This window comes from Solea senegalensis, linkage group LG13 (genome assembly GCF_019176455.1).
Source record: "Solea senegalensis isolate Sse05_10M linkage group LG13, IFAPA_SoseM_1, whole genome shotgun sequence".
NCBI classification, from domain to species: Eukaryota; Metazoa; Chordata; class Actinopteri; order Pleuronectiformes; family Soleidae; genus Solea; species Solea senegalensis.
The window spans coordinates 1,052,750-1,078,593 of record NC_058033.1 but is presented as its reverse complement, the minus strand read 5'-3'; the positions used below and the strand labels follow the sequence as shown (position 1 = coordinate 1,078,593).

The window sequence follows — 25,844 nt, the reverse complement described above, 5'->3', positions numbered from 1 at the left end:
CTGCAGCGCGTTCATTACAGTGAAGTTTACAAAACAAAGAGAAAGGCAGGCTGCTGCTCTCCCACTGCTCATTAATGAACACATATATTGTACCAGGCGAGAGGCTTCAGTGAAATCACCATCACTTCTGTCCAATTACCTCGAGCCCAATCAACCCGTCGACTGACTGTCCAACTGAAACTTAAAAAACCTAATTATATTTAGCAGTAGAATCCACTTCTAGAACCCTACGTGGGTGTTTTCAGCCATAGTCTAACTGTAGATTCTGTACTTTCCACCTCGCCGTAACCCATCGTGAGTCATTGTCCACTTTTGGGGATACTGAGGTTTGACTCTTGATTCTGCTGCAGTCAGCGACGACAACATTCAATTACTTTTAAAACCATGTTTATTAAATTTAGAAAACACCATTCTGTTAACAGTTTCAGAGCAATAGCAGGAAAGGAGTGAAACTGTACGAGAGAGAGAGAGAGAGAGAGAGAGAGAGAGAGAGAGAGAGAGAGAGAGACGTTGATGGGGCCTGGGCCAACCCCTGAGTTAAAAACCAGCTGTGTGTGAGCTCATCTGTCTAGGGACGGCATAACTATAGGTAGTTATGCCGTCTGGGGTCACCTGCAGCTAACCTGGCATAGACTAGAAGAGACAGTCAAGTGTGGTAGTCAGCATCTCAAGGTAGAACACCTCAAGAAACGAGACATAAGAAAACTCTGTAGACATCAGGTAGAAAAGTTGATTTGCAAAGTCACTTTTCAAGTCAAGGTATTTCCTGCCAAAATATACCGAGTATGCAACGTTAACGTGTAATTAGGTTGCCAAACCGTATCGGTATGTAGGTTTAACCACTTAGGGAGGGGTTTCTGCACAGCTCAGGGGAAGGTGAAGGGGACACTTGGGGATGCAGTACAGATGCAGTCCAAAGAGGAAGTGCAAACAATGTCTCTAAGGTGTGTTTGTTGAGGGGGTTCTGTGGGCAAGGAGTTACAGGTGTTTGAGCAAGATATGCCCGACCCCCCTTTGCTCATCAAGGTGCTGAAAGGGGCGACTCTCTGGAGGGTGAGCCCGAAATATCCTCAGGGGGGAAAACTGTGAGTGTGCAGGCCCGGATCCCGCCCAGCGACTCGGGTAAGTCAAATACTTTGTGCCATTCGTCTTTTTCGGGGTCATACTTCTGTACTATTTCCACCATGCAGCGATTGTTCCAGGAGTAGCCGCCCACCACGTAGATCTTGTTCTCGAACACGGCCACGCCCACGTCGCTCTGACCCCGCAACATGGCGGCAATAGGTGTCCACAAATCGAGAGCGGGGGAGTAGTATTCGCAGCTCAGCACGTCGTCGTAGTCGCTGGTGCCTCGGAAGTGATTGCCTCCGATCACGTATAGGCGGTCCCCCACCGTGCACATGCAGTGTAGGCCGCGAACTGTCGTCATGGGTGCTTTGTGAGTCCATTTATCTGCATCTGGGTCAAAACACATCAGCTCCTTCTGAAAAGTGTCATGAGTGATTCCCCCTGCAGCAAGAAGAAGAGGAGGGAAGAAAGAAGAAGAAAAGAAGCAATTTAGTCTCCAAACTGATCTAAAGACAGCTTAGCAGACTTGTCAATCAGACCTGGTTCAGATCTGGTATCAACATCAATCCTAAGTGATCTGATTACATACAGACAGTATTTAAGGTTCAGATCCAATCACAAAAAAACGGATTTGGAGGAGGTTTTGGGATGCATGTGACCACATTCCCGAGCAGGCAGTTTGTTGTGGACAACAACAACAACAACATTGTGTGAACACAATCCATTCTAATTATGATCTTATTTCATGTTAAAGCAGCTAATGTAGTGCTTTGATCCACACAGCGACAGACTCTTTCCCCTCTATGTGCACGCCGATAAATTACCCTTACTACTAGTCACGTGAGGTTGAAGTACAGTTGCCACTGGCCAGGTGCTTTGGTGTTTTAGAGAATGGTTTAGCTCACTTGTGCCCACAAAACATCATGTTGACATCAGCAGCCTCAGACATATTAATGCCCACATCAGCCAAAATGGTGGAAACATTGTGAGCATCGAAAGTCAACATCAAGCATTTTTAAAACTGAACTCAAACTTAACAATCAACGCGCAGGTTAAGTCATAACGGCACAAACCAGAGCGCTCCGCCTCTTTTCTAGAGAGTGGTATAATGTTAATGATGAGCACTCAGTACAAAGCTTTCATTCACATATGCACAAACAGTCTGTCGATGCCGAGACACAAAAAGCTGAGGGAAAGTGGGGATGAAGGAAGAAAAAAAACAAAAAACGGGACATGTCTACAGGGAAGGCTTAAAATAAAGAGGAACACAATCCCAGCATGCATTTGGGTGGAAGCCAAGGCGCCAAGCCCCCACCCACCTCCTGCCAGACTGACTAGGACCAAATGAGGTGAAGATTTGCAGCGCATGCCGGGTAGAGGCAGAATCCCTATTTTGTTGCTGCCCGGTGATGGCGTGCTTGGTTTATTGTTGTGGCCTGAGGTGTCTATTCAGCTGCCACGGCTCTGATCTGTGATGCTGTGCCACCTTAACTGCTCACATCCAAAGATAGCCTAACTCTCCATTTTCTTTATCGAACGGACAAGTCAGCCATTTAAAAACTGATAAGAGCACAATGTTGGAGTTGGCATAGGCTCCTCCAATTTCTCTTTGAAGAGGCTCTGCAGTCATTATGAATCAGTTTAAGGGCTTTGGCCTGATTTGATGATGTCTGATCCGTATCCTGCTACCTTAATGCTTACTCAGGTGCTATTAATGAGAAATTAGAAGAGGACACCGTCAGATACAAAACAATTGTGTACATTAAATATTTTATCATCACTTTACAGCTTGAAAAGTTGAAAATACTGTAACACTGATGAGCTGACGTGTAGGTTGTCCACTAACTGGAAGATTGGTGGTTCTAATCCTGCTTCCTCCAGTCAAAGTGTGGCAAGATACTGAACCCCAATTTACCACTGTCATGTACAGCGGCAGGGTATAACTGGGGGCGATAGACGTGATAAATGTGCTCGAAATAGAATCAATCACTGTGTGAATGGACTAGCACTAGAATACAAAACCGCTGTATAAAATCAGTCTATTTATTGTATTTAAAAGGCAGAATATTAATGTGCGTGTATGAATATTATAGAAAACTCCCTCTTTAGAGAAGACTCTGCCCACCCTGCACGCCATCTGTTACACCAGCTGCCCTTTGACAGACGCTACAGGTCCATTAACACCAGCACCAACAACAGTTTCTTTCACTGGACCGTAAGATCGGCAAATACCAACAAACGGATTTGAACACGCGCGTGTACAGTCAGATCGTTCAAAGATGCACACTGCTGAAGACAGACAGGCTATAGCTGCGAGAACATAAAGATCTACATTAGCATACAGCAAGATCCGTGGGGACTGTAAAAGCTAATGAAATTTCACAGTGCTGTACATTATTGTCCCGAGACAGGTACGATTTTTTTTCAGTAAAAGCAGCATTGGAAAGCAATACTGAACCATTCGTGCAGCTTTGTGGCATTTGTGTGTGGTTATCAATCACTACAGGGACATTAGATCCCACAATGCAATTTCAAATATGTCATTCACTGCTCTCTGTATAATACACAGTAATGGATGGTCATTTATTTGAGTGAAAAGGAAAAGTGAAATTCCACTGTGACTCCAGGCCGCTGAGGAACGTGGACTCATGCAACAATGCTTGACGCTAAATGCACTTTATTAGCAGAAAGTGGGAAACGACTTTTTCTATTGCATTGTGGGATTTTGTTTGAGAGAGCAAGTCAAGCATACATTTCACACACACACACACACTTTTAAATGACATGGCAAAAAGGAATGCACTGCTGTTATGTGCAAAAGGTGCAATTACAGCATTTTAATATGCATAATATTTCAACTATCGCTATTTTAAAACCACAGATGTAGATTTCTGGATTCCTGATGCATCCATAAGCCATAAAACCGAGGAAATAACTTGAAATGATCAATCCAAATTAGTCAAAGCATAGAGGGTCTTTTTTTGTAGATGACAGCACTCATCAAACAAAGAAATAATCGCTTTTAATGGGTCTCACTGTGAAGCACAGGCAGTTGTGGCTCTGCACCGGTTCAGTACTTATGTCTGAACTCTGCTACACCACTTGAGCTGTGACGGTCTGCAGGCTGAGTGCATGTGTCAGCTTCATCCAGCTGACAGAATACTTTCAGACAGCACCACACAGCTCAGCTCAGCTGTGAGAAGACTGTGGTGAGACAGTAGGACCTTAGTGCAAGAACGTTCCTCTAAAGCTTGGAGCTTGTTTAGCTGCACCTTAGCAAAAGCACTATTGTGTTCAAGAGAGAAAATAGTTAAAAAAATAAAAATAAAAAAATAAAATATATATATATATATATATATATATATATGTATATACATATATAAACTCATATATACATATACATATATATATATATACATACACATATATATATACACATATATATAACTATATATATATAACTATATATATATATATATGTATATATTTATATTACATATATATATATAGCGGTTTTGAGGTCTTAACGACCAGTCAGAGCACTTTACAGTTCCTAAATGAGCCATACACATTTCTCTCTTGGGTTATAACCCACAGCTGTATTCATAAAACTGTCCAACCTGCTCTAATCTGGAACATGCAAATGTTCATTTCCTCCCCACACGCAGTTTTAGCTGCTGCAGGTGCAACGTGTGACAATGTGTCACAGCACACCCGGCTGTTACAACAGCGAAATTTACCTATTTCACTATTGTGACAGCTGGGTGAGCTGGCTGGCTATTACCTGCCTCATTGAAACATGAAACCAACAAAAAAAAAAGAAGTCATTATAATATCAAAGGAGTGAACAATAAATCCCATGTACTGCAGAGTACAGCCTGAAGCAGAACAATTATAAAAAAGCAGGTGCCTAGCAGCAGATTAGTGTGGTCCTCCGCTGTTATGTTGTTTATCACTTCAGTTATTTACTGTAAAAAAAGTAAAACTATGTCTTTCATCTTTGCTCCACTGTGAGCAATGTTGGGCTTGTCAAATCATGAGGACTGCATGTCCCGAACATGCCCCACTTCTTATGCCTGCCAAGTGGAATAATAACTAATTAAAATGGTTTGAAAAGATGAGCTCTCTTGTTTGTATAAATAATCACTACAAGCATATCAGCATTTCAGCATTTAATATATAATCAAATTAAAGGGGACTTAATGGTCACTTTTTTCCTGAAAGTAAGAGAGACCAAGGAAAAAAAAACAGACACACTAATTGTTAGGTTGTGAATCATTAACATGATATAAACAGAGCTAATAAGGCAGGTAATGTGCTGTATATAGAGTGACCTGCAAGAATGATGAGATCTGTGGATTATGACATTAAATTCACTGGTGGTGTGCACGGTAATCAAAAATCAGAGAGTGTATCTAATGGAACAATGCACACGTATGCTGCTCAGCACCAGCATTGTAAATTAACTTAATATTATTGCTTATGAGATGTTCAGTTTTTTCCGTCAAAGCCTCGCAGGTGGTCGTGTAAACAAAGTCTGTGAATTGTGCAAAGACATTTATGGATGTTAACAAAGCTACTCACAATTATAAAGCTAATATTCCCCAGATACTCATAAATGTGTGAGTAGAAATTCTGACGTTATAAGAGCTGCAACTAACAATTATTTTCATAATCGATGATCTGTTGATTATTTAAAATATCAGAAAACCTTAAAAATGTTGATCGGTGTTCATCAAACCTGGAAACGATGATGTTTTCAAATGTCTTGTTTTTTCACTTTTAATGATTTCTTTGTTATCCAGAGCAAAGAAATGAAGATACTCACATTTAAGAAGCTTAAATAATCTGAAATCTTGTTTTAATCATGAAAAAAGCTTTGAACCGATTAGTCGATTATCAAAATAGTTGTTACTTAATTTAGTAATTGTTTGTTTCAGCTCCAGTTGTCTGGATGAGAACAGCACAACTCAAAAAAATAAAGGACGGATAATGATGAAATTGTCTCGGGACACAAGTATATTGCTACTGTGGGAAAATGAGCACAAACTTGGCAGAGGTTTGTGCTCCGAGTTCTTTCTTTAAGCTGTAAGTGTAATTGCTTCACTACTCAAAAGTGCAAATATTTATTTCCTTGGCGATATTTGCAAAGATCTTATTTATTATTAATATTTATGATTTACTGCTTCTTTTTACTGGTGTTACACAAATGTCTATAAATTGTACAAACCCCCTAATTTCATATTTTATGTTGTCTTCTATATCTCTGTCATGCCAACATATCCATACATTCATGAAAACTCTTGTTACATCCTTTCTTTGTTCATATTTGTGTGTTGTACAAAGACTATTGTGCCCACAGCTGGGAGGGATTAACACAGACTGCACTACGTTTCACCTCCTACACAGGTTTCAGTCCTCTACTCCATTCTTCCACATCCTCTTCTCCCTTTTACTTCGTAGCATCGCTCTGGATTAGTCACAGTGGGAAGCTAGGGCTCATCTCCATACTGCAGGACTTGTTTTCAATCCTGTGCAGTGTGAAGTACTGAGGTGACACCGAGAGAGTGAGCAAGTGCTGACTGACAAAAGGCCTCATTTCAATGTCCACCCTCAGCTCCGAGTACCGAAGCCCAAAGTATATGTTAACTAACTTAACCAGTGTGCTCTTTAAAACGCCTATTAACATACTGTTAGAAAGCACTAACAAATCTCAACAACTCGAAAGTTCCCTTATCACTATTTAACAACAACAACTTAACAGCAAATTCCAGATACAAATTGTAATACAGATGTGTTATCAACAGTCATTAAATGAAGCTTGATTTTTTTGCTGTTGTTGCTACCAAACATGAACACACACAGGTTGGCTCGGCTATCCTTTTAAGAACATGTACTGACTTCTGTTTATTTGGACCAGTCTAAACAAAACACAGTGCCCTAAATCCCCCTAATGCATAAACCTAACCACAAATCTTAGCCCTAACTAAACCAGTCTGCCTCATTAGGATAAGGTTTTGGTCTCTGTGAGGACTACTGCCAGATTTTGTGTGCGCACACAAAACCCTCTCTCTTGATGACTCATGGCACTGTATGATACATGCAGCAGAGCTTGAAGTAGTTATCATGAGGTAACTACATAATCATAGATTTTAATGGTCCTGAATGGAATAAGATAATACTTAACAAGAAGGGGGGAAAAAAAATGGAAAAAAAATATCACACGTACAATCACAACAAACAGAAATTCATTCAAGGGCACGGAATCTATTTTTAAACTCACTACACATACCTAGAGCATAACATATCCTTTATTTTGGCTGATCAAAACTGAAGCCACTTACCTGAAATATACATATAACCGCCATACACTGTCCCAGCATGGCCATAATGTGGCTCATTCATTTTGGCAACATAAGTCCATTCATTTGTCCTTGGGTTGTAGCACTCCACAGTAGCTTGAGGAAAAAGATGGAAGAAAAAAAAACAGAGAGAGAGAGAGAACGTATTAGTTGAAAGTAGGTCAAGACACAACTAAGGAGGACAAACAGCAGCAAATGAGGCCTTGGAGGGTCTCAGCGTGGGAGCTAAAATGCAGACTTAAACACAGAGTACACATCCCCACCAGTACTCAACGCACCGACCGCTCAGGAAATGGAGAGATTGCAAGATCTTTTGTCTGAAGGTCCCTGAGGGTGGTTTCATTATATCTGTGAGAACCAGGAATGAGGACAGTGGGACTCATGAGTGATGCTCGTCTGCGGGTGATTGATGGCCGAATGGCCTCTTACCAAGCAGCAAGGGTTTATCAACCTGTGGGCTCTCCGGCTTTTTTACAAAAATGGTGTAAATTAGATGCAGAGCGATTTCGGCAGCCAGCTGGAGAAGATGTATGCCAAAATATCGAGGGATATACAGTATTTTTTAGATTTAAATAAGAGTATGTGTTGCACACTCTTTAGCCATTGTATAAAGCACTATCATCAAACATGAGGAGCTTTCAGGAGTGTTCATTTTAGTAGAGCACTGTTCACCGCAGATAAGTTATCTTTTGTTCTTATCTTCCCAGAGGATGGGGAGTTTAATTTGCATATAACAGGATAAAAAGGATGCATATCACAGGCAGTGATGGCTAGACTTCAAAAAAAGACAGTAAAAAAAAAGATTTTGGTTTTGTTCTTTGGTTAAATCACTGACTTCTAAAAATGATTGATAAATTCCAAAACAGAGTAGTAAGCTCAGGATTCATCTCTGGGCCAGCTGGAGAAATCTCAGCAGGGAAAATGAGTGAACACTTTCCTGTGCTTGCTCAGAAGCTATTATCAAAGTCAGCCTGTGCACTGGTACACAAAATCTCATGTGTGCTCAGTGGAAGTGGGAGTCATACTCAAAAACATTGGCTGAACTTAACAGATCTATCTAGAACGAGTCATGATTGGAACTCTTCAACAAACCAAATGAGAAATGATGGCCTAACATACAAGTGAACTAAGATTATTGGTTGTTTAACTTCAACAAACCCCGAGACTGATGTCTTGAATAATTTAATTTACAAGAACACAGATCAGTCAAATGAGATCAGATCAGATTTTCAAACAGACTTTCTTGAGATTGACTGTAAAAGGTCACATTCCAAATGAACATGAATTTCTCTTGCTGCAGGCTATTCACCCAAAATGTATGGGGATATTTTGGTAATGGCTCCTGTAGCATTATTTCCTTATATCAGTGGTCTCTAATAAGGTGGTGGATGTTGACAGGCAATGGAACCGAATGATACAAATAAAAATACTGTGAAGGCCAGTTAATCCAAATAGCGAGATGATTAGCAGGAAATGACTTGATTTGCTTTTGCTTTCTTTGAAAAGAAAGTGGCCTTTCTTGAAAAGGACAGAAATGAGTGTTGTTTGTTACAATATGCAGTTTCACCATTAGATGTCTTTAATAGCCCTTGTTAAAATGTGCAAAATATAAATTAATCTCAAGGTGTCTCTTTTGCCTTAAGTGTATAATGTTCTGCCTAATGGAGAGAAAAATGAGAGCGCAGGACTGTTCTTTCTCTCTCCTCTCCATCTCAGCAGTGGTTGCAGTGGTAATATTATTAGGTTCAGTATGATATACAGCTCTGTTTTGTTACTCTTGTATCTATTTGTTTTAGTTTGGGGATGTTGGTAACGGAGGAAGACAGCAGATCATAGGGCCCTTTGTGGGCTGATCTGTTTGGATTTAAATTTTCTTTAAAGAGAAAAAGATTGGTTTTCTGCTGAACATGAGTGTGTTGGGCCGCTTTGTTGAAGTGTAGGTTTATGAAGCCACAACAACCCCGCTGCAAAATCAAAGAGTAAAGCAAGGGATCTTCAAAAAAACAGAAAGAGATTTTTGGTTAGTTTATATAGTACCATCTGCAAAACCCTGTCGATGTACAAAAAAGTACAAAACAACTATTAATGCTACAAAGACTTCTCCCTGTATCAGTCCTGAAATAAGCTTTTTTTATGTATAATTCTGAAATTTAAATGCAACAATAAAACCACACCCGCATGACATGCCCAGAGCAATCTAATTTTAGGCAGGGGATGGGCCCATCCTATAAAAACATCAAGGATAAACCACATGCAGTGAAAGAGCAGTAGAACGTAGAGCAGTAAAAGTCAGTTGTGTAGACAGGCAGTGAAGTGAGGCTGTGCTCCTTGGTCTAATTATAACCCAGAGGAGGAGACTGCTCACACAGTGGCCTCGCTCTGTCCACTGCAGTCACAGAGCAGAATTTAAGTACTGGGTGGCACCTCGCTGTGGTCCACAGTTACTCTGGCAGAGTCAGTTACTCACCAATAACAACCAAAACTGCAGCAAAGAGATATAGATATCACAATCCATCAACCATGAGGATGTTAACTTATCTTTGTTACATGATAATAGTACAGCACAATCCAAAACAATACCTTACCAAAATAAAACAACACATTTCTGCCATGAAAACGGAGTATGAATATTGTTTTCATGCAATAATATTTTTGCTTATTTTGCTTTTCCAACATGTCTTTGTTGAGGCTTTTAGAAAGAAAAAATCCACAATGATCAATTTACTGACAATTCCAGTGTCCCATTCATTGCCTGGTATATAAGAAAAAACACATGGTGACAATAGAATTGTTTGTGCCTGCTAATTTTCTGATTTATAGTAGGATAACAAGACAATATCCTGTGATAGACTGGCAACCTGTCCCTCATTTCTCCCCGAGTCAGCTGCGATTGGCACCAGTGTAAATTTAATTAGATTAATTATCACCGGCATATTAAAATAAACTATTTCAATTTCACTACAGTAAATATGCATTGTAGTATGTGTTTTGAAATGCTCCTCTATGTGGTGTTCATGATAATACGCATATCCTCACAGAGGAAACAGCCAACAATATATATATATATATGTATGTATGAATAACTTAACCTATTAATTAGCAGTGTCATTATGGTCGCAGCCTTATTAAACCTACTTTGTGCACTTAAACTTCTTCTCTTCTTTCAAGGGTATAATCTCATTAAATATTAATAAAAAGATTTTGTGTTGTTACTTAAAAACACAGACAAAACAAACAAGCACAGAGATAAACTCACCAAGCTCTCCGGCAGCATTCCTTCCACCAACAGCATAGAGGTATCCCTTGAGTGCACTGAGGTGGAAGAAGGTACGTTTTTCATTAAGGCATGCCACCTGGATCCACTTGTTGTAGCGAGGATCGTACCGGAACACTGTGTCCACTGCCGTTTTGCCTTTGGTGTCGTAATTGCTTTGGCCACCCACCACGTAGAGAAAGTTGCCAATGACTGCGATGCCGTGTTGGTAGCGTGGTGCATCCATGGGTGCCAGCGCCTTCCACTCATGAGCCTTCTCGTCAAAAAGACGCAGCTCCTTACTTACAACAAGCTGCTGACGCAGAACACCACCCAGGGTGACCAGGTGGGCACTGTCTGAGCGGATGGCTGTCCGTTCTGACTGCATAACTGGCTGCATGTAGGGCATCATTTGGTAGTTGCTAGCTTCCAGGAGAAGGTTGACGCAGGTGTTGTCCGTGCGCATAAAGTCTACTGTCTGCACATGATTGATGAGCTCCTGTGGGTTCATGAGGGGAAAGCGGATGTTCTTCATGAGCTTTGCGGCGAAGTCCATCCGACCGTCTTCATAGCGTAGCCAGCGGCAAGCCGCCTTAAACAGGTCCAATTCAGTGCAGTGTTTCAAGCTGTTACTGGACAGCACAAAAGCCAGTCGTTCAAATGGCAGCTTCACAAATTCCCCCGTGCCAAGCAATGAGGGGAAGTTCTTCAGGATGAAGTTATTGACATATTTGTCCACCTCTGTGAGGTTATACGTGTTGGCAATGCGGCCCACCTCCACACAGTTGTCGAGGGAAACCTGCAAGTAAGAAGAAATTAAAATCTTGGAGAGCTACATATGACTGTGAGAAGAATGTAATGTCCTGACTAACAGAAACTTGATAGCCTGAATTAAGGAATAAAAGTGATTTAGCTCAATGAATGCCGCAATCAAATTAACTTTCACTCTACACTAACAACTGCTTTTACTTTGGCCTTGTGTTGATGTTGTGTGGGGGTTCTAGAATGTTTACATTGCACAGTGAAAACCCTGTCTTGTAAATCGAAGCTCTACACCTCAGACTGCTGCTCACTGGACTTTAGCAGATTCTACTTCAATCTTTAATCTACTTCAAGTGTATTCTCCCTGAAGTTGGGCTGGGCCCCTCGAACTCAAAGTTCTCCTAAGCGTGAAGGGATTTTTGTATTTCCATGGGTCACTCATAGGTCATTTATTACAAACCACAGCTCAGTGTCTGTCTCTAGTTTAAACAAGACACTGATGGTGTGCTGAAGAAAGCAATGATAAGAAACCAAGCTGGTCCATTACTCAGTGGAGGTTACTATGGCAACCAAGGTTGTTGTCCAGACCAGCAACAATATCATAACATAGACCAGAGGTTCTCAAAAATTTTAGACCAAGTAAAGAAAATATTGAGCTTTTGAAGTAACACCATTAACACCAATGTTAAAATACAGTGGTGTAAATAGATTGAGCAAAGTCAGTTACAGACTTTTTACAGGAGGCAGATTTAATCCCAATAAGATCATTTGCTGTCTCATCATCATCCTCTACCTCACATATACTTCAGCCACTGGTATAGCCAAATTAGATTAGGATGAAGCAAGAGATGCATTTACTCTAATTATTATTTAATGTATTATTCTTTCGTTATTTTTTTCATTTTCTATGCACTCCAGTCAAAAATCCTCAACTCCACTCTATGTACCACAATTTGAGAACCATGGACATAGAAGACAGTGACTACCGGGGTCATGATTTTTTTCCTTATACTTTATTGATCCCTTAGGGTATTAATGTCTATGACTATATAACAAAGAAAATACTGACACACACCTATGTCAATACAGAATGACTTTAACATGTAGTAAGAACCATCTGAATCTATCTGGGTTCAACTGTCAGAATGATGCCACTGTGACTTGTGTGTCTGATTCCTTACCCCAGATATAAGAAAGACCTTGCAAAAGTCCAGCACAGGAAGGATTTGTAAAAAGCTGGCTGCCTCAAGTGTGTCTTGCAGGTTCTCCATGTTGAGTGACAACTTTGCCGTGTAGATAAAGTCTATGATCTTTTTCAATCCTATTCGGTTAACTCCGTGAAGCTTGATGCACATTAAATCTTGTTCCTTCATTCCACCTGCATCAGGAGAGAGAAGCGGATATACAAATAAATGAAGTGTGACTCATTATTTACTTGACTGACAGTTAGCAGCCATGCCTATTTAATCAAAGGAAAAATAACGCTGACATGACTGAAAAGAAAAGAAATAACAGAACTTCATCTGGATGCATTTCCCATTCTGAATTAATGTCAGCATAAAATTTTTCATTTTCAGTGTCAAAGGGCTTGTTCACAAAGGACTGAAGGTCTTAGAAACCTTCACTCAGCATCTGTGCTCAGACAGCTTCCTTATCACTAAAAAGATCCCACAAAGAAGAGCCAAGTACAATTTCCCTCCTCCTACTTTATCGAGCTCTTTTTCTCATTGCAAAACTTTCTTCATCTCATACTCAATGACATATTTTAAAAGTCAAATGCCCAAACTTACTATCATTACAGGCATTAATATGTGTATATTTAATATATGTATGCATATGTGTGTACCTTGTAAAATAAATGTCTAGAGTGGCAAATTCATACAAAAAAATATATATATATCACTTTCAAAAAGCTACATGCACATCCCACATACAAAGTACATCAATACAAGCACATTCATTCACTGTTGAACAGAAGATTAGGTCAGCCAGATGCTTGGTAGACCCACCTGTGAACATGGCTTTAAAATAGTCAGAGGAGGAGGCCATCATGGCACGATGCACGGGGAAGGCCTCATCACCATCTCCGGCCACGAGGGTGACATCACATAGTAAACCCTCTATCCTTAGCTGGTCAAATCCCTTGTAACATCAAAAGGAGATGGGCTGCATTAGCTACATTATATCAGAAATTGGCTTCATACCATTGTTGATCCATTCCATTGTCTACTGCTTTGTCTTCCACATGAAGGTCGCAGGGCTGCTGGTGCTAATCCCAGCTGACGCAGGGCGAAAGACGGGCTACACCCTGGACAGGTTGCAGGGCCAACATATGGAGATGAACAACCACTCACTCACACACTTACACCTATGGGCAATTTAAAGTGTTCAATTGTTGACATGTTTTTGGACATGAGGGAGGAAATTGGACATGCACACTCCACACTGAAAGGCCCAAACCGGGATGCAAAGTACAATTGTTTATATTTATTATAAATTGTCATTGTCACCCATATTTTTAATCAACACATAATATAATTAACTGTGGTGACTCTTTGTGGAGTCTTTTACAAAAAAAAATGTATCCTTTAGGTACTTCGACATTTACAATTTGAGATTCTGTGGTAGACCTCAAACTGCATTCTTTACAGAGTGCACTCACTTACAGTCGAACAGTATCAACACACTGGATTTCAAAGACAACCACATCTAATGAAAGAACAGATGCAGGACTCCTGTAATAATCAATGTTGAGTATTTAGGTGGGTTGCTTTGAAATGCACCAGCTAACTAAGACTGATTGTACTACCAGAGAATCCGAATCGTTTCAGGATGGCCTAGAAAAATCATTATCATTCCATTACTGTGCACTGACACCAAGATTAATGAGCAGCAAAAGCAGCCAACAGCCAATCATTTCTAATGAAACCTGGTGATGAAGGGCAGACACTGCTGTGGCAGCAACAAACAGTGCAAAGCCAGCACGCACTACGACTTCAGCATGATCGTAACTACTATATATGCAAAGTGGTGAAATGCTGAAGCAGCTTGCTTCTGCGTACTGGTATAATTTTGATAGATTATTTAGTTCTCTGGTATGCTGGAGCCATTTTCTTCTTCTTTTTATTAACGTGGCATAACGTAACATTAGCATGAGATGTAATGTGTGACTACACCTCAGCAAGAGGGTACTTTATGTTCTTTGTCAGTATTATACAATGAACAAGTGTCACTGTCATTGTCAAGAAAAGTGCCAACAAATAAAATGTACTATTATTATTATTATTATTAGATACAACAAAGTATGACACTGCAAATCATAATATCCATGCTGTCCTCTCTTAGTCAATTTAGACAGCGGTCAAAACACAAATAGTTCTGGTTACTCACATCACATTATCAAGAATATTAAATAATAATGGGCTGTTAAAACATCATAGTGTGGGTAGTTTTAAAATGGTAAAGACATTAATTCCAGGAAGACAAAGAAACATCATAGAAAAATGTAAACATTATAGTGAGTCCCTAGAAAATGGAAAACTCTCACCTGAAGAACAACTGAGCTGTGTGTGTTGCTTGTGAAAAATCGAGTGTTTCCAGTCTTTGATGCCTGAAGGTGAGCAGAAATGCCCATATCACCATAGCCCAGAGCAACTTTCATGTGAGCGTCGTCGTCCTCCACGAGGGATCTATGGGGAAAAAGAAGAATTCAAAAAGGTTAGAAAAACTACTACAAGACATCTTTCTACATGTCAGCAACAATGATCAAAAATCACCTATTACTGTTGCTGGTAATGATTGTCAATTATATTGCAGTTACAGTTTGGTTCAGAGCAATATGTCAACAACTGTTATGACAAAATACATGATTTGAAATCTACTAATGGCACAGCCAGCAGCGCAAGGTCAAATACTACAGTAGTTGATGCATTTCATGTTCCCATCTCATAATTATCCTGGTATTTTTCCAAGACCCTGACCTAGTTTAGTCACACAAATGACCATATCCTCTTGGGGTGGCAGTAGCTCTGGACATATAGTGGGTCATCCACTGATGATGCCCAGTGTCTCCTGTGCACATGTCATAGAGAATGCAAAGACACTGAACCACAAATTGATCCCAATGGACTAAGCAGCACCTTGCCCTGCTGGCTTTTGCGGCAATTACTGTGAGAAAAAGTGAGTGAGAGACCCCTTTGGACAAAAGTGTGATATTAAATTTACCACTTGAACACACTAGATATGAGTTTACCAAAAATAAACGAGTCATATTTTACTTATTGGAATCAAACAAGGCCAGTAACGACGGCAGCAAAGTAAAGTTCTTTTTTCTAGGTACTTTTCAACAGCTATCAATTTGGTACTCTTTAACAGACATATACCAAGTAATCGAAAATCTGCTCCATGGGATAATGACATTTTGTTCCAATGGTATTCCTTGTGCCGTGTAAACAAAAATATGTAAACACAAACAATTGGGATCTTCATTCAGGAACTCCTGGGCCTTGACTGTTCCACGGGGAATTAATATGAAAAGATGGCAGGTGTGACCCAAAGCCTCAAGGGTAATAGAGTAAGTCATTGTGCTCATTATTTGTGTGAAAGAAACACTATACAACAGTGTGTTACACACAAAACCAGTCAAGCATTTGTCATCTGCTACCAAAGTGCAAAACTGTCTCAGGTTATGTCATAGCCAACAATTGGGATTGCATTTTGTTGTCAAGCTCATGTTAACTTCCTTTGAAAAGTGAGACTGCAGCCTTTATCGAAAGAGCAACAGCCTGTGTTGGTGAAGCATATAGTGATGAATGAAAAATCTGCATTTTACACATGAAAATCAAGTTTAAAATATTACACTACATCTGCACTCTCAAACTACTCTAATATTCTATGAATGTGGCATCAGAGACTTGATAAGGACGGGGGCAGTTTTAATTAAATGCTCTTTAACAAAAATGTCTAGCTTAGTATTACAATACATTTGTGTCTTGTCTCGTGTCTGACCTGTGAACAGTGCTTGAAAAAGACTAATGGTTATTGGGTGGACTATTGTCAATTTCACAATTTCATTTTCATTTTTCAGCTGCAGTGGCACAGAGGGAAGTGAGAACCAGACAGTCTTAACTACAACGAACAAAAAACTATGGCAGCAAAAATCTGAGCAATTTATAGGCTTATACTTGCTCTGTCCAGACTTGATAAAATAGTATAGTCACTGTGACCCACAGACCGATTCAAAAAGAGGCAGTAATGCACCAAAATGTTGTTACAACACTACAAAAGAATCAAGAACAAAGTGCCAAGACTAAAGCAGACAACAATCGACTGCAGTCTTTTTTCAGGAAAAAAACATACAGTGTATATCATGGACAAAAATTTAGAGTGGCTAAAAATCAAAACTAATTGTCATTCATATCACATGCCGTACAAGAACAGGTATGAAGGCCAATGAAGAGACATCAACAACGACTGGCACGGTGTGCAAACAGTGGTCACAATCACATGGAGACACAGCACAGGAAATGTACTGGTACATTTACCCTGTCAGGTGGTAAGTCGGACACGCAGAGAGCAGAGAGTGGGTACTCCACACCACAAAGGAGTGTTGGTGGCTGCCGGGATGAAACAAAGAATAAAACAGCTACAGCATCCCACACAAAAGTTTGCTGTCAAAAGACAACGGCGACAAACTTTGTCGTTTGTGTTTGATAAGAATTATATAATAAAAGTATTTGGAGCCACTCAACACTGCCTGGTGCAAAATCATATTGAAATGACAATAAACTCTAAATGTGTATTTTAGAGACAAAGCAAACACTGATCTCTTTCTGGTGAATAAGAAAACCAATGCTCATCTTGTGTTTCTACACTGCATCTTTGAACCCCAACCACACTAAGAGTTGGCCAACACACTAGGCATGAATAGTAGAAGTACACAAAACTAACCTGACAGATGAGTGATATGAAAAGCAGCATTTTCTTGTGTTTTCTGTGAACCTATTGGTTTTTCCCCCGCACTATGTTCCACAAAAGACCTTAACAACAATGAAAAGAACCAATTGAAGGAATGCTGTGAATTCTATTTTAATGGTAGTGACACTTTACATGAGCAGCTACGTTGTTATAATTTGCATTAATTTAGGTTTTGAGCAGGGGATGGAGTGAATATTAAGATGCAGGGGAAGAAGTGGGACAACTGAAAAATAAGTAATGAAGTAACAAGAGCGGCAATCTATCCAGTCACATCATGTCAGTGGAAAGCTTAAAAACATCCTTCCAGCACTGACAGTTTAGAAGCTAAAGTCAACTTGGCGTTTTCCCAGGGATGATAGTGGTAGGGTCTTAAAAGATTAATGAGTATAGCTTAGCTGTCCTGTCATGTTTAGCCCTGCACTGATAAAAACTTAATTTTCCTATCTCAGGTCCTGACCATCAGAAAGAGCAATATCATGTTTTCTAAAGCAAAGTACCTCAAAAAAAAAAAAAACATACTTGTTAAAGGGTTTTATTACGAGTCCAACGATATATATATGTCCCATCTTCTCAAGATTCTGAATGAATTTGCAGAACTGTTATGAGGTTTTTCCCTGATCAGTGTTAGCATCTTTGTGGTCCGTTAAAAGCTATTGGACATAATGATGTACTGGATGATAAAGTCTGTATCAGCCAGATTCTTTATGGGTTCAGTTCCAATCCCTACTTCACAACTTCTGGAGGCAGGAGGCATATTCCGAAGAAAAAAAGCCAGACATCCCAAGCAGATTTTATATATTGCTAGAAAAAAATTATTGCAGCCCATTTCTCATGAACTAAGTGTTGTACAAATTGCATTACTCAGCCATCTAAAGGTTTCACTACAACTTTCTAGATGCTTATGGTTACTGCAGATTAGTATGTTTCAACAGGAACTCAGAAAGAGCCTGGGAACAAAAGGGGACAATTAAGAAGAACTGAAGATGATAGGGCATCAACAGGGCAGTTCCACCTTTTTATATAAAGTACTCTTTTCAACAACTGAATCCAGTAAACATATTATAAAATAATAAATAGGTTAAAAGGTGAAAACTAAAGAGAGGCAGCTATTTGAAAACCACTAAAGTGATGTGAGCCATGTCTCAAGGGAAAACTCACATTAGTCCTGTGAAGCAGAGCAATGACAGACAATAGAGCATCATCACCCCCCGTGGCAGAGCTAAAAGTAACAAGGAGCTTAGTCATGACAGCAGCCTGCTCTCTCTTGTTGGGCACTTCTTATCCCCTCAAATACATATGTTATGAATACCGTCTGCAAGATTTACAGCATTTGTCTATGGATGTCATATCCAAAACAGTTCAAACCTGTGACAGTGATATGATTATTGCATTCCACAAACATGCCAAGGTTAGGCTGCTGCTTCGTAGTTCAGGCTTTTCCACCTTCCTGGCAGCATTATTTTTCTATAATCAAGAGTTGAGAAAATAACGGTTCAGCACTTGTCCCCACCCCCACCCCCACACACACACAATGAGAAGCAATACAGTCAAGAAAAGGATGCAGTTGTGCAATTTTAAATTTCTTCTCTCATACTATTTCCATTTCATCCAATGGAGTCTGTTGCATAGAAAATGCAGTGGCTAGACTGCAAAAACTATATAATACTGTATGTGACCATTATAATGGAGTATATGTTTAAGGATTTTGAGGAAAAGGATTAATATTTTATATCCTTTAAAAAGGTGACTTGAATTGTCCGAGTTGTAACTCATTAATTGTTGCTTACGGATTATATCAATGGACAAAATGCTGTAACTATCATACAGTATAATTATTTCTCTATAACTTTATTTGAACACATCCAGAAAACACTGGAAACACACATTTTGCATTTTGCTTCAACAAATATTTAGTGTGACCTACCCCTACACTTGAACAATAGCATTACTCCTAAAACCTTCTATCCCATATTGAAAAATATCTGCTGTGAAAAAGGCCACTTTTATTCAAGACATGCCAGAGCATTACATCCACATGGTGTACGAGTTAAACTCATCGATAGGTTGCTAACATACAAGTCCAACTTCCAGTCATATCATCTCAGTCCAAATGCCATTGATCACAGAATTTGACAGATGTAAAAACAACAAAGATGGTGATGCCCTGAGGCTTTTGCCCAATGCTGCATGTATGCCTATGTATGCTCAGGCTGTAATGTAAATGTTGTAAATGATTCTAAGCATTATGTAGAGCTGTCTCTTTTAAGCCAACATTCAGCTATCCATTCCAACTAGGTGGGGTTTCCGGTGTGGTCCAGCAGAATGTCTTCAAAGGAATAAGCACGTCATGTTTGAACTTGATTTTTTGGAAAAGTCAGACTTAGCATTAGGTCGACTGATATTTCCAGTACAACAGTACATCACTCTGTCCAGGACACGTAAGTCATGACCTTCAGATAAGTGCTCCAATCAGTGCAAATATGCTTAGCTGTCTGTACTCTATAAAGAGTCGGTAACTACACTTAAAGCATGGAGGACCTTCAGGTCATGTTTTTATTAATCAAACAGGCTGGGGATTTTATTATGACCTGATATTAGTCTCAAAAACCATGCCTCAACCTGCACCACAAGTGATTGATCTCAACAAGCTTCACACTGTTTGCTGTTGGGTGGAGAAATATACATGTACCAAAAGCTAAGCTAACCTGGAGGATGCAATAAAAAGGATTATTGGTGTGTAATATAGAAGAATGACCATGTAGAAATACCTACCAAGCTGTTTTGTACTCAAATTAAGACGCATCAACAAACCTACAGATGCATATCACATAATCACTTGCTGTAAACAATAAGCAGGGCTCCTATAAATGAGCGACAGCAGGGGTAAAATTCAAGAACAATTTTTATCTTTCCAATGATAAATTGGAGCTCTTAGTGACAGTAAAGGTCAGCAGTACATTAGTAGTTTGTTATCCACGTTGCATTCACCACTGGTAGGAAAGGCTGGTGCCATTTGTGAGGGGGTTTCTGGAAAAGCATTGTGTGATGGGAGCATGAGGAGTATGGAGGAATACATTGTGACAAAAAATATCAAGGAAGCAAATAGAAAAAGATGTCAGCCGCATTGTCATTTCAAAAGGTCATGGTTTCAAAAATATTATATATCGGTGTAACCTTAAACTGAAATAATCTAAAACTTGGGTTATCAAATGTTTTGGGGCCAGGGACACCCAATATAATCTCAACACCAATGCCAAATCTGCATAGTTCAACCACCAACTGCACTACAACAGCCTGCTATGCCCAGCATCCATCTATCTGCAAAATTGTCCTAACAAATGTGATTGCCCTTGCAGTGTTCACAGAATTAACTGCAGTCATGGTGGTGTTTAGAACAGAGTGAAGAACTGGTTCTTGCCTTAGGATCCAGGCACCTGCTGATGCAGCAAACACTGTATTTTTATTTTTGCACTTAAACAACAATGCAGCACAATCATAGAGGTAAGTAGTATTAATATGTTATATATATGTTTTTAATTACCTTGATTTTGTGTGTGGTACACCTTTCATTACACCAGTGCAATTATACTGAGAAATATTCTCCTTTTACCAAGTGCAATATATAAAATAACATCCATCCACTCTGCTGTACAATGTACAGTATGCATTATCACATACTGCATATTTCCCTTACTGGCTCCCACTGTAAATACCTTGAAATACTTTTTTACATATCCAGAACTTTACCTGAAATGTTTTTTTTCATGTGTGAGATGAGCACTGACATGACTGTTTCACCTGAATGAACTCACTTGATGCTCTGCCAGCCAGACTGACTGTGCCTCCCCTCTGGCCTTTCAGTGAAAATAAATTATCCCTGGGTGGCTACTGCATTTTGTACAAAATGGCCTCAAGTCAGCAAGAACTTAATGTCCATTCCAAAGGGCAGGTAAATTAAAAGCCTCACCACAAGGCTATAAGGATGATAATTCTTCCATCAGCAGGGCATGTGTGTTTCTGTTTTACTGGTAACTATTGAAATGTGCGCATGCATGAACATGAAGTTGAGCCACCAACTGTGTAGTCAGTACTTCGTTTTGCTTTCCAGCAAAGCTCAATGAAAATATTAATAAAAATGATCACGTGTTGTATCACATCACTGTGATCAGTGACCGTCTAGCCAGGCATTTAGAGTGCATATTAAATCCTTCATTTCCTGTGATGTTTTCATTTCAGACCAGACCGTTTCATCTGCACTACGTTTTAGCTGATACAGCACACCAGCATTCTCTGCATACTATTAAAATATCGACTAGGATAGCTGGGACCACTGCTGTAGTTTTAACATATTCGCTGGAATATCATCCCTCTGTCCAATTAACACATACACAAATCACTGTCCTATATCTGTAGAGGCCCTTGGGTATAGCTCCATTGTTTCATGGATTTAAAACCATTTTTGTCAATGGAAGTTGAAATTCTAGTAAAAAGAAAAAACCTTTCAGAGAACCCAGATGTTATTCAGTTTTAAGTCAGCTGTCAAATCATCTTAATTCCGTGATTAGAAGTGAATAGACAAAATATTATAGGTTGGTAATGAAGTAGGTTTTAAGGAATTATATATATATAAACCAATGGGATGGGTACTGGTAAAAATGTCTCATAGGAGTGCCACAGAGGATTTAACAGCAGCAGCAGCAGCAGAAGGATTTGACAGCCACATGAGGCATGTGAGACATTTGCAAAAGTCTGTTAAAGAGACTTTGAAAGCTTTTGTATTGAATTTAATCTGGTCACATAAGCATCAACTTTTAGGTCTCAATGTGTGAACAAAAAAATAGCTAAAGCTGTAGAACCAATGGGCAGCAGTTGATACATCATTTTTTAGACTCGAATGTGCTTCGGGAAAATATGGGGGTCAAAATATGCAAGATGTGTTGTCCTTGAAAAATCCATTTCGTCTGACTGAGATTATTGACAGAGTAGAAATGGTAAAATGGAGATAGAAAAGGTGAATTGCATTAAAATTCTAAAGGTCCATGAGAGGAATTATTGCCACCCTTAAGGCTGTTTGCTCACCATGATGTCTTCAAGAGGTGACACATTAAGACAGCAGTCACACATATTAAGTTCTTAATATTAAACCTCTGTCAGATGAGGGATGACATTCATTTCATCACGTCAATGATTATTCTATAGGGCCCACCGGCAGGGAACCTTTACCATTTCTTGCTAGCTTGAAATCTGCACCACATGCAGTTCACCAGTCTATTTATAGATTAGGGTGGTTTCAAAACAGTGAGGCACATTTTCCAAACATATCTTAAATGTTTGTAAATTTTGTATATATATATATATATATATATATATATATCAGATATTCCAAAAACGCACCTGTCATCCATCAATTTACTGCTCTGAAAACAAACTGTATACAAAAATACCCTACCAGCATACCAAGTTAAAAATTCCTCTGAAGCCCAACAGACGCACCACTCAAAAGGCCTATGGAGAGCAATTTCTCCCTGACCACAGAGTAACCTATAATTGGTGGCCCAATATCAGCATGCTTAAAAACACTGCTTACAACATACATGTTTCAAAATAGAAGGTGGTGTGGTGGGGCTGAGCCACACTAGGCAGAGTAAGGTGGAGCTTTGTGGCTTGAATGTGCTTCACTCAGCATGTGCTTACACTATATGCTACGAAGAAGACATGCAAGTGTCGGAAACGGCAACTTAAAAGCGCGTCATGCATTGTGAGAGTCGTTATAGTTGTCCAAATGACTAAAGTAAATGCTGTCAATACCAGCTTATTAGGGCCGGGGGGGAAAAATTATTAAATAATGATATACAGTTATTTGTTTAGACAATTTTAACAAGAGTTTTCTCTCCCAGAATCTTGATGAACAGAAACAGCTAAAGTTGCAGTTGCCAATTTACCTCAAAAAGCATTGAAAGCTCTGTATATTACTGTTTGAAGCATGTTAATTTAAATATTCACATTTGGCTGTGTATTTTGGCTCTATTTATTTCAGACCAGCATTATATTTTTCTTACAGCACTAAAAAACTGGGTCTCATTGCACTCATTATTATAGGGAATTAGGCAATTAAATATATATATATATATATATATTGTCTCAAGAAATGTATCATTCAATTTAGTTGTAAGGAGAATTTTTGATACTATTAAATTTCTTCTTTTTGATCAATGCCACATTAACAAGAGAGGGCTCCCAGTATTCATTTGTAATGTATTGCTATGAAATCATTCATATAATAGCATTTGTATATATATATTTTTTTTAAAAAGCTAGTGCCACTATTACAGAAAGTTATGAGTGAAAGAAGAGATTAAATACTCAGGATGTAATGTGTATTTTCAATGTACCACACAATAATATACAGTGTGTGGCTGCTACCTACTACTCATACAGAAACTCAGAGAAACTTCATGTAATGTCATAATACTTAAGAATAAAGTAAAGGGAAAACTAGCTTCATGACTTTCAAGATTATTTACCAAAAAAAAAACCTTTATGAATTTGTGGTGTATTTTGTTTCTTTTTTTTTAAACACATGGAATAAAACAAGGACCAACAATAATGTGTATAGTCAATCAGTCAAAGTTTTCGACTGAGGTGATTCAAATGAAAATGTCAGTTCAATCAATCTTTTCCACTTTCATTTAATATGCAATAGTTTTGGCAATAAAACAAAAGAGATAAAAGTTTAATCTACAAACTCCGAGGGCAGGAAAGAGGGGGAGAGGGAGCGTCTGTGTCCCTTCTGAGGAGCCTTTGAGCAAGCACCTGAACCAACAGATGATCAGTGGTACAGCCATAGTTGTATTTGGCATCTTCCAGGTGAGAAAATGAATAAATGTATATGTGTGAGGCAAGAAGTTCCAGGTAAATTGACCTGGTTAAAGAGAGATTAAATTCATAATTACCAATTCAATAGTGTCAACAGTGAAGCACTGCGTCATTCTGTGCACATCATACAAGGTGATATAATTTATTTGAGATTTCTGTGGCGTTTAGAGACTTGAAGGTGGACCAATATAAAATGTACATATTGTATTTTGTACATTTATAATTATCACAGATAAGACATGTTTGATTTATGTTATCTCAATGATAACGTGAAAAAACTTACACAACAGATTTTTCTTGCTGTGGTGCAGTCTAAAATAAATACTCAAAAAAATTGCTAAGGTCTAAACTAATAAGTAAAGCTGCTTTATAATTGTAAATGAGATCATTCAAAAATAAAAATCCATCCTATTATGAAAGTACATTTGGGTTATCAGCAATACTCGCTTGTCTTCAACACTAGGGTTTTCTGTCTCACTCTTCTGTGCCAAAGTCATTTTACTGATTAAAAGTCAAACAAGACACGGGGGGGAAGAGAGAGGATGGCGAAAGGCTGTGTGAAGCACTCCCATTCTACCCTTCCCCCCCGTTCTGAACAGTAGCAGATGACAATAGCTTCTAAACCAGGGCACGCCAGACATCCTGACAAAGGCAGGCTCCTCCCAAGCTGCCGAGTCCCTGCTCCCAAATAAACATAGCCAAAGGGAGAGGGCAAGAGTCGAGATGTGGTGCTTGCCATGTCCAAACAAGCTGCAAAATGAGTCCTTCTGCCCAGAAGCAAAGTGTTCTACCAGCAAACCATTAAATGCATGCTGGACAAGGAAAATCTCTCGACACACTGCACGGCTCAATTGCATTCTGCCAAATTAGGGTTGCAACAGAAATTATGTCACAGTCAATATTAAAAATATAAATGCATCCTAATCAGAATACCAAAAATAATACATCTCTACAGCAGCATAGTGTTAATGCCATGTAGATCTTACTCACATGTATGCAGGTGAAAGGGGTGAGGACCTGGATGTCTTAAGAACTGGCACTGGGAATTTCCAGCTGACAGGAGAACCGCTTTTCCATTTCAACGGCATGTTGTTGTCACCAGAATGGTGCTACAGCAATACCAATAGCAAAGACCATTTCCATGAAAAGGTTTCCGATGCAGTCTTCCATCCCACTCTGCCCACACCATTTAAGGGGGAGGGAGAGCAGCAGCAACAGCAGCAGCAGGTATAGAAATAAACTGATAGAGCCAGTGCAGGATACAGTCAGGGTTGTGACTTTAGCAGCAGGACTGAGAAGCCAATAGACTGCATCCACCACGACTGCCTGCCCTGCTGCATTCACTGTTGTCTCGTGGCAGGAGGGGGAAGAAGCCCTGCCTTCCCATCACCCTGTCAGGTTCTGTGAATAGCCCAGTAGCTAAGCAACAGTGCCACCTTGTTAAAGGAGTTGTGATTACAACCCTTTGCTTGCCATGAAAATAAGAAAGGATGATACACTAGAAGAAGTAGAAGCACAAAAACTAATATGAGTTCTAAAAAACAATT

General features: G+C 39.3%; 1 protein-coding gene across 2 annotated transcripts in view; it reads right to left on the bottom strand.

Annotated features, from left to right (window-relative positions):
* Nucleotides 1–370: 370 nt before the first annotated feature.
* klhl13 (kelch-like family member 13) overlaps nucleotides 371–25,844 on the bottom strand; it is a 30,165-nt gene continuing 4,691 nt past the window's right edge. Inside the window, exons 1-7 of one of the 2 annotated variants that reach the window (XM_044042669.1) lie at nucleotides 25,288–25,653; nucleotides 14,993–15,134; nucleotides 13,455–13,587; nucleotides 12,627–12,823; nucleotides 10,687–11,482; nucleotides 7,413–7,526; nucleotides 371–1,509 (exon numbers count right to left, since the gene is read on the bottom strand). In XM_044042669.1, the coding sequence (XP_043898604.1) occupies nucleotides 1,022–1,509; nucleotides 7,413–7,526; nucleotides 10,687–11,482; nucleotides 12,627–12,823; nucleotides 13,455–13,587; nucleotides 14,993–15,134; nucleotides 25,288–25,385 (1,968 nt within the window). In that variant the 5' untranslated portion in view covers nucleotides 25,386–25,653 and the 3' untranslated portion in view covers nucleotides 371–1,021. Of the gene's footprint in view, nucleotides 1,510–7,412; nucleotides 7,527–10,686; nucleotides 11,483–12,626; nucleotides 12,824–13,454; nucleotides 13,588–14,992; nucleotides 15,135–25,287; nucleotides 25,654–25,844 lie in introns of those variants that run through there. The other variant, XM_044042670.1, reaches the window with a different exon arrangement.